The sequence below is a fragment of the Gigantopelta aegis genome, chromosome 1 (assembly GCF_016097555.1).
Source record: "Gigantopelta aegis isolate Gae_Host chromosome 1, Gae_host_genome, whole genome shotgun sequence".
Taxonomy (NCBI): Eukaryota; Metazoa; Mollusca; class Gastropoda; order Neomphalida; family Peltospiridae; genus Gigantopelta; species Gigantopelta aegis.
The window spans coordinates 11,867,615-11,883,545 of record NC_054699.1 but is presented as its reverse complement, the minus strand read 5'-3'; the positions used below and the strand labels follow the sequence as shown (position 1 = coordinate 11,883,545).

The 15,931-nt window shown below is 37.0% G+C and overlaps 1 protein-coding gene across 1 annotated transcript in view; it reads right to left on the bottom strand.

Moving 5' to 3' along the window:
- The window catches only part of LOC121387215 (multiple epidermal growth factor-like domains protein 10), a 34,241-nt gene that overhangs the window by 17,869 nt on the left and 441 nt on the right, over positions 1-15,931 (bottom strand). The window contains exons 2-7 of the mRNA XM_041518611.1: positions 15,058-15,234; positions 14,015-14,149; positions 6,355-6,495; positions 5,394-5,534; positions 2,104-2,244; positions 538-678 (exon numbers count right to left, since the gene is read on the bottom strand). Coding sequence (XP_041374545.1) covers positions 538-678; positions 2,104-2,244; positions 5,394-5,534; positions 6,355-6,495; positions 14,015-14,149; positions 15,058-15,234 — 876 coding nt within the window. The remainder of the gene's footprint in view (positions 1-537; positions 679-2,103; positions 2,245-5,393; positions 5,535-6,354; positions 6,496-14,014; positions 14,150-15,057; positions 15,235-15,931) is intronic.

The window sequence follows — 15,931 nt, the reverse complement described above, 5'->3', positions numbered from 1 at the left end:
ACTTAGATTCAGTGATTCTCGCCCACCGCCCACATTATAACAACCAAATTTTCAAAATTTTAACAAGACTCTCTCTCTCTCTCTCTCTCTCTCTCTCTCTCTCTCTCTCTCTCTCTCTCTCTCTCTCTCTCTCTCTCTCTCTCTCCCAATGGCTGCTGCTTTCTCTTTCTCGGATTAACGATTTGTTAGATGCATACCAAATGGCAATAATTTATAATGTACTGAACTGTCGTTAAACAAATACTACATTACTTTATGCTGACATAGGCTTAATCTTAACTCATAATATTAGCCAACTGATAGTGTACACGCCCAGATCAAGTTGACCTACCGCAAGGGCAAGACTGTTTTACTTAGATAAAATTCAGTACAAGTATCTGATATAGAACACCGTTCTTGTTCTTACCTGTCTTGGTGTTGTATTTACATACGTTATATTAACGGAAAACATATTTTGGTTTCATGTTTCAGCAATATGTTCAGTTGAATGTTTCAATATAAAAATTATTTATTAATTTCATAAGATTTGTAACAAACCTGTTTTACACGTGTCTCCGCTCCATCCAGCAGTACATCCATTAGAACAGCGTCCAGTCTCCATGTGACATTCTGTATGACCATTTATACATTGCCCGCACGTCTCCCTGCAATCTGAACCGTAGCGACCAGTCGTACATGCTTAAAGAAAAGCAATTACTCAATTAGTATGTATATATATATATATATATGTATATATATAACGACCAGGTATGCAGGCTTAAAACAAAATAATTACTTAATTAGTATGTTTTAAACATACTTCGGTGTATTTGTTATCGGCCACTTTTACTTCTTGAGTTATTTGAGACCAGAGTGAATTCTGTAACGTGCGAACCTAGCACGAATCTACACGGAATAGACCAAATAGATATCCGTGTATATAACCGAACTATCTGTCAGACATTTAATTTGGCCATTTTTCTAGCAGGGTTTGGGATCTAGCTCAATCAATATAGGACTCGCCTGAGGTGTTTGGGTTGAATGATTGAATCCCCTCGTTGGACCCATCGTGTGATTAGCCTTTTGTTCTCGTCCCACATGTGTCACGCGACTACCCATATGGTAGGTTCTGTTCTGTATGTGTGTGGAATGTATATAAATATTTTCCTTCAATTAATGTCCCACCTGCTACCGGCCCCACGCTGGTGCTCCCTTGCATATAGGACAGGTTCCTTGTGTCATGTCCTGCACGGAGGACAGGGGTGCGCTACAAAAGCTTGCTCTGAACGTGCACGTTAAACCCTCTGACGTGACCTGCAATTAATGTACCAGCCCGGTGGCGCAGTGGTTAAGCCATCGGTCTCCAGACTGGTAGATACTGGGTCGGATCCCAGACTGCATGGGGTTTTTAATCAGATACCGACTCCAAACCCTGAACAAGGCTCCATGGTAGGTGTGGTGTAACCCACTTGCATTGACCAGTGATCCATAACTCGTTCAACAAAGGTCATGGTTTGTGCTATCCTGCCTGTGGGAAGTGCAAATAAACGATTGCTTGCTTCCTATCGTAAATTAGTAGCCTATGTGGCGACAGCGGGTTTTCCTCTAAAAAAAAGACCTGTCAGAATGATAATCTTTGACGTCCAATAGCCGATGATAGGATAAAAAATCAATGTGCTCTAGTGGCGTCGTTAAATAAAACAAACTTGAAACAATGGTTAAGCCATCGGTCTCCAGACTGGTAGATAGTGGGTCGGATCCCAGAAGAGGCATGGGGTTTTTAAATCAGATACTGACTCCAAACGCTGAACAAGGCTCCATGGGTAGGTGTAAACCACTTACATCGACCAGTGATCCATAACTCGTTCAACAAAGGTCATGGTTTGTGCTATCCTTCCTGTGGGAAGTGCAAATAAAAGATCCCATGCTGCCTATCGTAAATTAGTAGCCTATGTGGCGACCGCGGGTTTCCTCTAAAAAAGACAGTGTCATAATGTTCATATCTTTGACGTCAAATAGCCGATGATAAGATAAAACATCAGTGTGCTCTAGTGGCGTTGTTAAATAAAACAAACTTTACTTTTTTTGCTGTTAATGTTTAATGATAGTGTATTGATAGCGGACCTGTTTTACATGTGTCACTGCTCCAACCAGATTTACATCCTTTAGAACAGTGTCCAGTCTCCGTGCCACATTCAGGATTTCCATTTAAACAATGTCCACACGTCTCTCTGCAGTCTGAACCGTAGCGACCAGTCGTACATGCTTAAAGAAAAGCAATTACTCAATTAGTATGTAATATATATATATATATACTTAGTTATATATATTTTATAATGTACACATGTATCAATTGACATGTTCTTCAGAGAATTAAAAACAATTACATAATTTGGAAAACAAGTCTAAAAGACCATGACATTAATATACTTGTCCATGCGTACAGATGACCACTTACATAATTATACCCGATTTCCTAACATTAACTTACCGTACATCCGTGATTCTCGCCCACCGGTCACATTATAACAGCCAAACTTGCAAGTGACAATGAGATGTAAAATAAATGGCTTTAAGAAATTAAAACGTGAAGCGTTTTGACAATTCGAAAAAGTTATGAATAGATTCTGCTATACGTAAATTGAGGTCCAGAGAGTAATCATTATTACCATATAGCACTGTATGGAGGTCAAACCCACCTTTATAAAAATACATTGTTGTACGAATGTTATCATACACAGGACAGACATATAGGTAATGCAACGTATCTTCATAAGGATGCCCATAGCTACAAATGGAATTATCATAAATATGTCTTGTATATCTATAGGCATTGAGGACATTGCATTCTAAACGAAGTCTACAATGAATTATTTGGTTTACGCGTGATCCGAATTTAAAAAATGTCTTATTTAACCCATTTATCGGCGGGAATATACAATTTTTAACTTTTTAAAACGTTGGTTTTAAGGACTAAACCCAGTTTCGCTATAAATTTTCTCGTGACTTGTTCCCCAAACAGCACCACATATTGTACGGAGGACATCCTACTGAAGTGTTGCTAATATATATGTTTGGGCTTCTGTACAATTATCCCAAATATAATCACAATAGTCAAACACTGGCAGAATAAAAAAAAATATATAAAGTTTCCAGTTTTTTTCCTTTTTAGGCGATACTTTAAACTACGGAGACAGTTTATCATTGGGCTAACTTTATAAACAAGCTGTTCTATGTGACAATGCCACTGGCCGCCCTTTTGGAATGTAAGACCAAGATGTTTATGATTGTTTACACCAGTTATTTTTGAATCCCCTAAGAATATATCTGGTTAGATCTGTTTATGGATCTTTCTAGAAAATGTGATTGATTTTTTTTTTTTGGTGAAAATTTAACCTGCCACTTGTCTGCCCAGCTTGATAACAAACTAAGATCCGAATTTATTGTACGACACCCCACTTGATAGTCATCTAAAACTGCATAGAGAGAAGTATCATCTGCAAATTATTTAATATCAATATTCTCCACTATATCATTTATATAAATTAAAAATAAAAGTGGCCCTAGAACTGATCCCTGCGGCACTCCTGCCAAAATAGGCTTATTATCAGATATAAACCCATTGATCACATGATTACAGTCTTCTGCATTAGGTTTTCTAAGTAACTTTTAAACCACAGTAAAAGTATTCCACCAATCCCCTTAGTCTGTAATTTATATAATAATCCTTTATGCCACACACGATCGAAGACTTTACTAATATCACAGAATACCGCTTTGACTTCTTTGCCCTCATCCAATGTTTGCAAGATCAAATTATAAAGATCGCTCAGTTGATACAATGTACAATCACCAGACCTGAATCCAGATTGCAAATTAGATATTATATTATTTTCCAAGAAGATGTTGGATACATATTTTAAGACACATGTTTCAAATATTTTGTATAAGCAACTGGTGAGAGCCACTGGTCTGTAATTATTACACAAGTGAATGCTACTTTTTTATGAATTAGAATTATAAACGATTGTTTCCAAATATCAGGGAAAGTGGAATATATTAAAGACATATTAAACAATTTTGTAAGTGGTTTAATTAAATGTTTACCGAAAATTTTAATAATTCTATTACCAATCATATCTGGACCGTTAGCTTTTATTACATCTAATGACTTCAATATATCTTTTAACTCTTCTTCTTTTATTGATTTTTTTTCCGGATTTTCAACTGTGGCTTGAGTAATAAAATAATCTTTCAATATATTTACAATATCTTCTCCCTCTTCATAAACAATTCCACCACATTCGATTGATGGGATCGTATATTTGGAGTTATCCGTTTTATTTAAATATTGTTTAAGGACCTGCCACCAAGCTGTACTTCCATGTTCATTATTTAGAACATTATCCAATTTTGCATTATAATCAGCTTTAGCTTTACGAACATTTGCAATTACTTTATTTTGCGCCTTCCTGAATGACACCCAATCCTTCGGTATACACACACACACACACACACACACACACACACACACACACACACACACACACACACACACACACATATATATATACATGTATATATATACATGTATATATATATATATATATATATATATATATATATATATATATATATATATATATATATATATATATATATATATATATATATATATATATTAATGCGAAAAATACGAGGTCGTGTTATTCGCATTAATAATATAACACATTTATTTTTGTTTTGTCCGAAGTTATTACAAAAACACAAAAACCCCCACCAAAGATTAAAATTCTAATATAGTTATGAAACTCAACTGGAAAACCATTAATCGTAGGTGAGACAGACTAATTATCCAATAGTCCAGCAAAATGCCAGCCACGTGTGCCGATTGCAGGGTTTTAGCACGCTAATCCTGAGGTCGACCGTTTCTTTCTTTTTATTGTTCAAGTTCGCTGTAACTTTGTCGGCATACCACTTTGTTAATTATTCTGTCATTGTGACTTTGAAATCGCCGTTCGCAGATAAGGAAGATACAGTTGTAATGGTACAATGTTTAGCCAGATTTAGGTAACTATACACGTTACGCAAATTTTCGCCAAAAAATATGCTTTGAGTTGATCTCACCAAAAACACTAGGGACATAACAGTTTAAGTGATATGTACACTGACATGTCAGTGAGTTGACAATATTTGACCTATGGTGCTACAATTGTCTTTGAATGTGGCAACTATCAGTAATGAGTCTAAAATATTAAAACTACAGGCCCCATACTTATTAGCGAATTCCGTAGTGGATATTAAACTCCCCTTTTTGACAATTATCACTATTGCAACTGACTTTAAAACAGCGTCCACTCAACAATGATGCAATAAAGCAATTATTTATTCATATTATAAGATTTGTACCAAACCTGTTTTACACGTATCACCGCTCCATCCATCTTCGCATCGATTAGAACAGAGTCCAGTCTCCGTGTCACATTCTGTATTTCCATTTAAACAACGTCCACATGTCTCCCTGCAGTCGCAACCGTAACGACCAGGTGTACAAGCTTAAACAAAAGTAATTGGTTAATTAGTATGAAATATATATTTGTTATGATTCCATAAATGCATTTATTCCTTTCTAGTTCCATTTATTTCTATATAATTGCCCTTTCTTTCCAGGTGTATTCCGATAATTCACAAAGCACGTCCCTAGCTCGTATCTCTACGTACATTCCCTTATATGAAAAATAGTGATGTTCCAATAATCAATTATAATCGAAAATGGATCGGTTTGACTCTACCGATTATGATCGATTATAAAAATCCATATTCGATTGTGGCAAAATGTTAACTGTAATGGTCCTCCAGTCTAGATGTTGGAATTGATGTAAATATGTTTTAGTTGGTGCTTGTCTTCATGTCTGGATACAACCAGTGTTATTAAGGAGTAATTGAAGGTAGAATTGGCGATTTCTGTGGTGTATTAACTAAACACGACGGCTGGTGCATTGATCTTATAATTCAAATTATTTGTTAAGTTCATATCATTTTAACCAATCGAAAGATGATCGGTTATTGCCAACCGATTATAACCCATTATCAAATATGAAATTACAATCAATTACCATCACTAATAGAACGAATGCATCACACAGACATTCAACCCTTGTTTTGAACATGTAGTTGAATGTAGCTTAGTTGGTAGAGGGCTCATTTGAAAAGATCGAATCTCCTAAGATGACCCATTCTCTGGTTGGGCTTTTTACAACCAGTGCCCATCAACTGAAATATCAAAGGTCGTGGCATGTGCTGGTCTGCCTATGTAAAATGCATTAAAAAAAAATGTTGTTGTTATATTTTAATTATGATATATTGATTACCAACCTATTTTACACGTGTCACCACTCCAACCAGCTTTACATCCATTAGAACAGTGTCCTGTTACCGTGTCACAGTCTGTGTTTCCGTTTAAAAACAGACCACACGTCTGCTGGCAGTTAATACCGAATCTGCCATGTACACAAACTTCAAATACAAAACAATGCATTCAGTAAAATATATTGAAAAAAACCGGGATACATATACAAGTATATATCATGTATCTACTACTACTACTACTATCTACTACTACTACTAGTACTGCTGCTGCTGCTGCTGCTGCTGTTGTTGCTGCTGCCACTGCTGCTGCTTGTACAAAAACAAACACCCCCCCCCCCTCCAAAAAAAAAAAACACAAAAAAAACACAGACACAAAAAGACACCGACAACAACAATAACAACAAGCAAACGACGATAACCCTACTGGTAACATAATTATGTAACTAGTATGGGAAATGTAATGTAACCCTTTACAATATAGGAATATTTGCCACCTTCAGTAAAAATTGTAGGGCCATAGATCAACTATTTTTAAAACAGCAACAAATTAAAAATTGTCAGTAAAACAAAAATGCGCCTCCAAAATGTTAGTGATGTAACCGGATGTTTAAAATTGCATTTACATATATTTTATTATCTCTAAATCTAATAGTACAAAGCTGTCTCTTATTTTGTTTCTATTGTTTCTCGCGTGTCTTAGTATTGTCAGCTTGGGTTGTGTTCACCCTCAACTCACCCTCAAGCTTATATATTTTTTATTTTGTTACATGGTGTTAAATGGGGTCAGATACGTTTATACATTCAAGCAAGACTGAGGTGCTTTTCTGCATTTTAAGTTTTATATTTATGATCAAGCATTTAAAGAATATCCACATGTCTGAATGCAGTTGGTGCAATATTTACCACGTACACACACTTCAAAATAAACAGCTGTTTCAATGATGTACAGAGGAAAAACATAATACATTCAATTAATAATGATATATAAGGTTTCAAATCAGTCATTCATTCGGTTCATAATATGTCTTTAAAGTATATGTCATATAATACAAGTACAAATGATATTCAATGTGGTACTCGTATTATATAATGATCAAATTATTCGTTTTCATGAAATATTTCCAAAGCTACCATTGTCAAATAGTATAGAAAATTTAGCAAAGAAACATGATACTTCACTGAACACAAATAGCTATTTGCTGGTTAAAGCTATTCTTTGCACTGATGTGGGAATAAAAAATATGCATACGCATACACATACACATACATACACATAGACACATACACATACATATATATATATATATATATATATATATATATATATATATATATATATATATATATATATATATATATATATATATATATATATACATATACATTATATATATATATATATATACATATACATTATATATATATATATATATATATATATATATATATATATATATATATATATATACACACAGTGAAATGTCTCTAAACCGAACACCCTTGGGACCGAATAAAATGTTACCGTAAGTAATATATATATATATATACACACATACACATACGCATACACATACACATACATACACATAGACACATACACATACATATATACATATATATATACACAGTGAAATGTCTCTAAACCGAACACCCTTGGGACCGAATAAAATGTTCGGTTTAGACGGGTGTTCGGTTTACTGAGTTTTAAGATACAGCCTTGATAACCATTTTTTAATTTTTACTATTAATATTACCAAGGTACAAACGTGTGTTAAATTACATGTTTTTCGCACGTGCTTGACAAAACCAGTTTCAAACGAGTTCGTTGAGTCGGTCAAATTTACACGCGTTATTAAACCTTCGTTTACTTCCATTTGCATTATTCTCGTACTGCGATTTATAGGTGTCCCTTTTCTTGATTATGTCAGATACAGTCGATTTCCCAATGCCAAATGATTCACTTAGTGACTGTAATGTTGGTTTGGGTAAACTTTCGTATTTGTTAATAATTTTAACTTGATCGTCAAGTGACAACTCTACACGACGCCGTTTTGCTGGACGTTCGGACATGTTGACAATCAATATGGAAATGAAATGCTATTCACGTACCTATGAAACATATCGGAAACAGAAGCCGACTTATTTGTCTAAATAAACATTGGAACAGAGACACTGAGAATGCAATGAATTAAATGTATGGTTCCTTTGTCGGGTCCTCGTGTAAAATGATCAGATATAACCAACGATAAATGTGTTCGGAAGAGGTAATAATCTCATTCCCAATAACCAGAGTGCACATGGTTATTCCCGTTACAAAGTTAAAGGTGTTAATTGAATGACACGGCTTAACCGAAATCTAGATAACAGAGACTAATTAGAGCATTGTTCGACAAACGCTCAAACACGTCCCGGACACGCTACACCGAGCATGCGCATACCATCTGGTATAGTTAGTGACACCGCAACTTTGACAACTAATTGGTATGGTCGAGACAGGTCAAAGTTTTTAATTGTTCGGTCTTCAGAGGTAAAATTTGTATTGAAAACGGGACCCGGAAATTCGTTCGGTATTCAGAGTAGAGGGGTTTCCGGTTTTCAGGGGTTTATTTCAGTGGTTGAAGCTGCGTAAAACGCGGGACCGTGAAAAATGTTCGGTGTTGAGGGAATTCCGGTTTACTGAGGGTTCGGTTTAGAGAAGTTTGTGCTTGTGTGTAATTAAATTTTCTTTGTGTCTATACACTTTGCGGCTTTAGAGGTGCTTACTTTGTTTCGTTCATACTTGCATGAACCGAAAAAATTAAGCCACGCCTACCAATATAACTAAAAACTAAATTATTTGTAAAAATGCACACAGTAACAGCTAGAGGAAATGGCGTCGATTATTAAAATTACGTCATTTACCAAATGACGTCTTAAAAAAAAAATCACCCGATTCAAATAATAGTGAATGAACGTTTGCATTCTTACGCGACATAAGTATCAATGAAGTTTACACGACAAATACTACGTGCGTATTTAAAGCTAAACAAAATAAAATCAGTTATGTATTATCAAAGTATGCATACACATTTAATTATAAGAATTGACCGCAATTATTTTTTGGTTCATGCAAGTATGCATCGAAAAACGATGCGCACACTGTATGACTCCGCGTATGAACCATATATATATATATATATATATATATATATATATATATATATATATATATATATATATGTGTGTGTGTGTATGTTTGAAGATTTAAATAATTATTGGCATGGAGGCTAATGATTAAACATAAATACATGTATATAACCTTTGTGCAGTTTCTTGACTCTTTCTACATTAGTCTGTGCCATTAGAAGACGTATATAGTTCATCTGTATTACAGTATTGATACGTGCATATACATATGTGTAGCCATTGTACGATACATAATTATTACAAATATACAATGTTTATGTTTCAGATATTTAAGTGCTAAAACGTTTATATATATATATATATATATATATATATATATCTAATAATATATTTGTTATCACTATTGGACATAAAGTGCTCAACACAATGTTAGTGGAGCAGGTACACTAAATTTTTAGTATTCACTAATAACTCATTACTCGGAGTTTCAGGCTCCTCGCCTTCATCAGATGAGTGTTTATAATTGTGACAGTTAAGGTGACGTCACGCTGTGTGTACGCGGCGGTGCGCTCCTGACGTCATGGCACGTCAGTCGTGAGACTCTCGGCTTGTTGCTGTGGCGGCATTTTGATATGAGTTCTGTCCTTTTGTTGAGTAGCTTGTCTCGTTTTTCAAATAGTATTGAGAGCTTCTCCTCGATGCACAGGTTGCATTGTCCCGAGCTGCGTTTCCGTGTGTCCGATTTCCTGACGATTTCCCAATTGATGTGATAGGCGGTTTTTTTTCGTTTGAGTTCCCAGATGTATTTTGACAGTTCTGTCTCTTTTTCATAGCGTTCATATTTGAAAGATTTAGTGTGGTTGTTAAACCTCTCCTTGAATGTACCTCCAGCAAGACCTATGTATGATCTGACAGTCTTACCAGATGCCACGTTTGCCCGGTATACGAGGGAGCTAGTTTGGCAGTTGCCGTTCAGGGGGCATTCGTTCTTCTGTCTGCAGTTACAAGGCTTTTTTTGTGCGGGATCGGTTGAGCTCTGGGTGATTTTCGTGTTGTGGCTTTTGATTATTGCTCCGAAGTTTTTCATGCAGCTGTAGCTGATTTTCAGGTTGTTTCTGTTGAACAATGTGTGGTACTTGTGATTACTTGGGAAATGCTTGGATATCAATTTGATGAACACGCTACCGACGTTTGTCTTCACATTCTTGCTGAATGGGGGGTTGAACCATGTGATTTTTCTGGGTCTTTTCCTTTTCTTTGTGTCTGGTTGTTCTCTATGTTTAGGCAACTGAACGGCAACTGCCAAACTAGCTCCCTCGTATACCGGGCAAACGTGGCATCTGGTAAGACTGTCAGATCATACATAGGTCTTGCTGGAGGTACATTCAAGGAGAGGTTTAACAACCACACTAAATCTTTCAAATATGAACGCTATGAAAAAGAGACAGAACTGTCAAAATACATCTGGGAACTCAAACGAAAAAAAACCGCCTATCACATCAATTGGGAAATCGTCAGGAAATCGGACACACGGAAACGCAGCTCGGGACAATGCAACCTGTGCATCGAGGAGAAGCTCTCAATACTATTTGAAAAAGGAGACAAGCTACTCAACAAAAGGACAGAACTCATATCAAAATGCCGCCACAGCAACAAGCCGAGAGTCTCACGACTGACGTGCCATGACGTCAGGAGCGCACCGCCGCGTACACACAGCGTGACGTCACCTTAACTGTCACAATTATAAACACTCATCTGATGAAGGCGAGGAGCCTGAAACTCCGAGTAATGAGTTATTAGTGAATACTAAAAATTTAGTGTACCTGCTCCACTAACATTGTGTTGAGCACTTTATGTCCAATAGTGATAACAAATATATTACTGTAATGCTCCTTGTATAAGTTGAGCACTTTTCTTCAATCACCATGGACCATATCCGTTTCGACTATTCCACAAAAAACATTCCTTTACCAACACGAAAGGAATACTTAAAGAGACTGCTTGAGAAAGTGGAAAGTGTAATAAAGCGTATGAGATGGAAAGCTTTCTTCTTTGAAAAGAACAACGATGATAAACGCAACCATGACGACCCAACACCGAACAAAGATAGCAAATTCGGACTTAACTCCAGGAAAACACCCCCACAAATAGAAGGTTTAGCACCCTTCGAAAAGGACATGCTACACATGGTTGAGACCATACAGTTCAAGAATGCATATGACCAGTTCCAGAACACCATGAAAAAGGACATAAGGCATATAAACAACTCCAAAAAAGTGTTTGTACCTGCAGACAAGACTAGAAACTTCTACAAGTTAGAAGTGGACACTTATGACAAAATGCTAACAGAAAACATTACAACGAAGTACAAACATGCAGACGACCAAACAATCGAAGATATCAACACAGAGTTCGAGTACGTCAGCAATGCCCTAGGAATACGTGACAGAATAGACAAGATGGCAGAGACCCGAGCATTCATCACCTTGAAAGATCATAAGGACAATTTTGCCACTAATCCAAGTTGCAGACTCATCAATCCAGCAAAAAGCGAAATCGGTAGGATCAGCAAAATTATGTTAGACCGAATAAACAGTGAAACACGACTCAAGACGCAAATGAACCAATGGAGAAACACTTCCGCTGTACTTGAATGGTTCTCAGCTCTGCATGATAAAAAAGAACTATCCTTCCTCGTATTCGACATTGTGGACTTCTACCCTTCCATAACACCTGAACTACTCGACAAGGCATTGAAATGGGCGAAGAAATATACAGTCATCCCAGATATGGAATACACAACTATCATGCATGCAAGAAAATCACTACTTTTTGACAACAAAGAACAGCCATGGGTGAAAAATTACACTCCCAATGCATTCGACGTCACCATGGGCGGATATGATGGAGCGGAAGTGTGCGAACTAGTAGGACTCCTCATCCTACACACAATTCAAACAAATACCTCCGACATGAACGTCGGACTGTACAGAGATGACGGTCTAGCAGTTCTACGCAGAAGTTCAGGAAGCCAAGCAGACAGAATGAGGAAAATGCTCATCAAAATATTCAAAGATCTTGGCCTAAAGATCACCATCCAGACCAACCTGAAAATAGTCAACTATCTGGACATAACCCTGAACCTTGAAACTGACTCCCACAAACCCTACAGGAAACCCAACAACGAACCCGTTTACATCAACGTCAGCTCAAACCACCCACCCGCAATCACGAAGCAAATACCTAAATCAATCGGCAAACGAATTTCCCTTCTGTCTTCCCATGAAGACTACTTCGCGGAAGCTGCACTAGGGTACAACAAAGCGCTGAGGGCAAGTGGCTACACAGTAAACATCCAATACGACCCGCCTAAACATAGAGAACAACCAGACACAAAGAAAAGGAAAAGACCCAGAAAAATCACATGGTTCAACCCCCCATTCAGCAAGAATGTGAAGACAAACGTCGGTAGCGTGTTCATCAAATTGATATCCAAGCATTTCCCAAGTAATCACAAGTACCACACATTGTTCAACAGAAACAAGCTGAAAATCAGCTACAGCTGCATGAAAAACTTCGGAGCAATAATCAAAAGCCACAACACGAAAATCACCCAGAGCTCAACCGATCCCGCACAAAAAAAGCCTTGTAACTGCAGACAGAAGAACGAATGCCCCCTGAACGGCAACTGCCAAACTAGCTCCCTCGTATACCGGGCAAACGTGGCATCTGGTAAGACTGTCAGATCATACATAGGTCTTGCTGGAGGTACATTCAAGGAGAGGTTTAACAACCACACTAAATCTTTCAAATATGAACGCTATGAAAAAGAGACAGAACTGTCAAAATACATCTGGGAACTCAAACGAAAAAAAAACCGCCTATCACATCAATTGGGAAATCGTCAGGAAATCGGACACACGGAAACGCAGCTCGGGACAATGCAACCTGTGCATCGAGGAGAAGCTCTCAATACTATTTGAAAAAGGAGACAAGCTACTCAACAAAAGGACAGAACTCATATCAAAATGCCGCCACAGCAACAAGCCGAGAGTCTCACGACTGACGTGCCATGACGTCAGGAGCGCACCGCCGCGTACACACAGCGTGACGTCACCTTAACTGTCACAATTATAAACACTCATCTGATGAAGGCGAGGAGCCTGAAACTCCGAGTAATGAGTTATTAGTGAATACTAAAAATTTAGTATATATATATATATATATATATATATATATATATATATATATATGCGTTTTTATTATTAGTTTTAAACCACAATTTAAAAAAGGCTACTTGTATGTATCCTTATTTCATTTAGCTGTACGAATTCATAGGACTTATTCACTAGTGGAAAGGCAAATGTTCCAGTCAAGATAAAGGTCATACGGAAGCTCTACAGATTAAAGGAATGTTCATATGCTATGTTGGTATAATTTCCTGTGATTTAATGTTTCTTATATCAAAATTACTTAACTCTATTAATACGGTTTTCTCGTAGTAAATGCCCAAGCAGTGTCAGAAATCAAATGGATTCACCTTGATCGCATGTGTCTCCAGTCCACCCATCTGGACAAGCTGTACATCTACCTGTCTTCTTATCACACACTTCAGTCTCATCTCTACAGTTACACGTCTTGTCACAGTCTTCACCGTACCAGAAATCCGTACACACTGTGTTAATCAAATGCTATAAATCAGGTTTTATCACCAGAGCACACATAAAATGTACTACACCGGTGATGAATGAATGAATGAATGAATGACTGTTTAACGACACCCCAGCACAAAAAAACGCACCGGCTATTGGGGGTCAAACTATGGTAATGGCAAAACTAAAGTGATGATCAACATTAGTATAACAATTTAATAATCAAATAAAAGCACAATGTAAAGAACTATACAAAAATACAAATATCACAGAGAGATAATATACAATAAAAGTCAGTATATCGTAAAAATTGCAATAAAAGTTCTGGATAAAACACCGGTGATCATGATGACAATATCAATAACAATTATGATAATGATGAAGATGATGATGGTGACCACCAGCCGAGATATTCGTTGCTCTGCATGTATATGTGTAACTTTGTGTGAATGTTTGCGTCTGTGTGGATGTGTATGTCTCATTATCGCTCTTTTTTTTCTTTCTCACTTTCCCGACTTCCCTACCTCTTCCTCCCTCTCTCTCTCTCTCTCTCTCTCTCTCTCTCTCTCTCTCTCTCTCTCTCTCTCCATCTCTCTCTCTCTCTCTCTCTCTCTCTCTCTCTCTCTCTCTCTCTCTCTCTCTCTCTCTCTCTCTCTCTCTCTCTCTCTCTCTCTCTCGCCGTATCTCTCTCTCCCTTTCTAGCTCCATTTCTCTCTGACACAGACTATAACGTAACTAGTGTTGTCTAGTTCACTTGTTGCTATTCTTGCTCCTCGGGAGCCTTAAACGTACTTACATATTTGTTTTCAATGATCATGTGCTTTAAGAATAAACTGCTAATATATTGCATCGGAAATTCATACCCTAAAACATTCATATCCTAGGCAGATGTTTAAAACATCATCAATGTGGATACACGCTGGTTACTTACCAAATATCTGCACTTCGCACAAACTAAAATATTCACTTCTTGAGACCTCGAACTTCACGATTTTCCCTGTCCCGTTACAGGTGACACTAAACTGTGTGGGTGGATCAGCATTACTTGTCCAGCGGTAACACTCTTTGTTATCAACGGTGATATAAAAGCCTCTGGTTCTACTATGCACTGAAACAGATGAATAATATTTTAGTCGAGGTATTCACGGCGTATGTAGACTTTTATCCTAAATGAGGATCTACAAGGCTTAAGTTGGATACAAAGTATAGGCATGTGACGTCATTAGAATTTTGATTCCACATTCCAAGGTTTGTTTACACGGGCCCAGACCATGTCTGGTGCATTTTAAAACTTTAGAGTCTAGACTCCAATCTAGCGTCATCTGACTTCGCCACTCAAGGGAAGCTATCAGGCTCGCTGGCTATCATTCGTCTGAGACTAGTCCAGAGGAGTAGTAATTAGTTTTCCTTAACATTTGAATGAAATAGCTCCCCATAATCCAAGTAAAGGGAGCAATAATTTTCATGACGACCATCAATTTTTTGTTTTCATGAAGTGGTCCAATTCTGAGATTTTAAATTCCTGTCAACGCCATACAACTTGCATTCATTTGGCGTCATTAAATATGCCAACCAAGACTCTATAGTTTTGTAAGCACTGACCGGAATCTCAATACCAAAACGAGGTTTAAATGTTCAGTTGAGAGGTGTAAAACCACTGCACAGGCTCCTCTAATACTAACCATCAATATATTGTCCTGGTAATACAGCCCGTATAACTGAGGTAGATATACTTCAAATTTAAATGCATATAAATACGCAAATATATTGAAAAGTGAGGATGCAGTGGAAATGCTGTCTTAGCC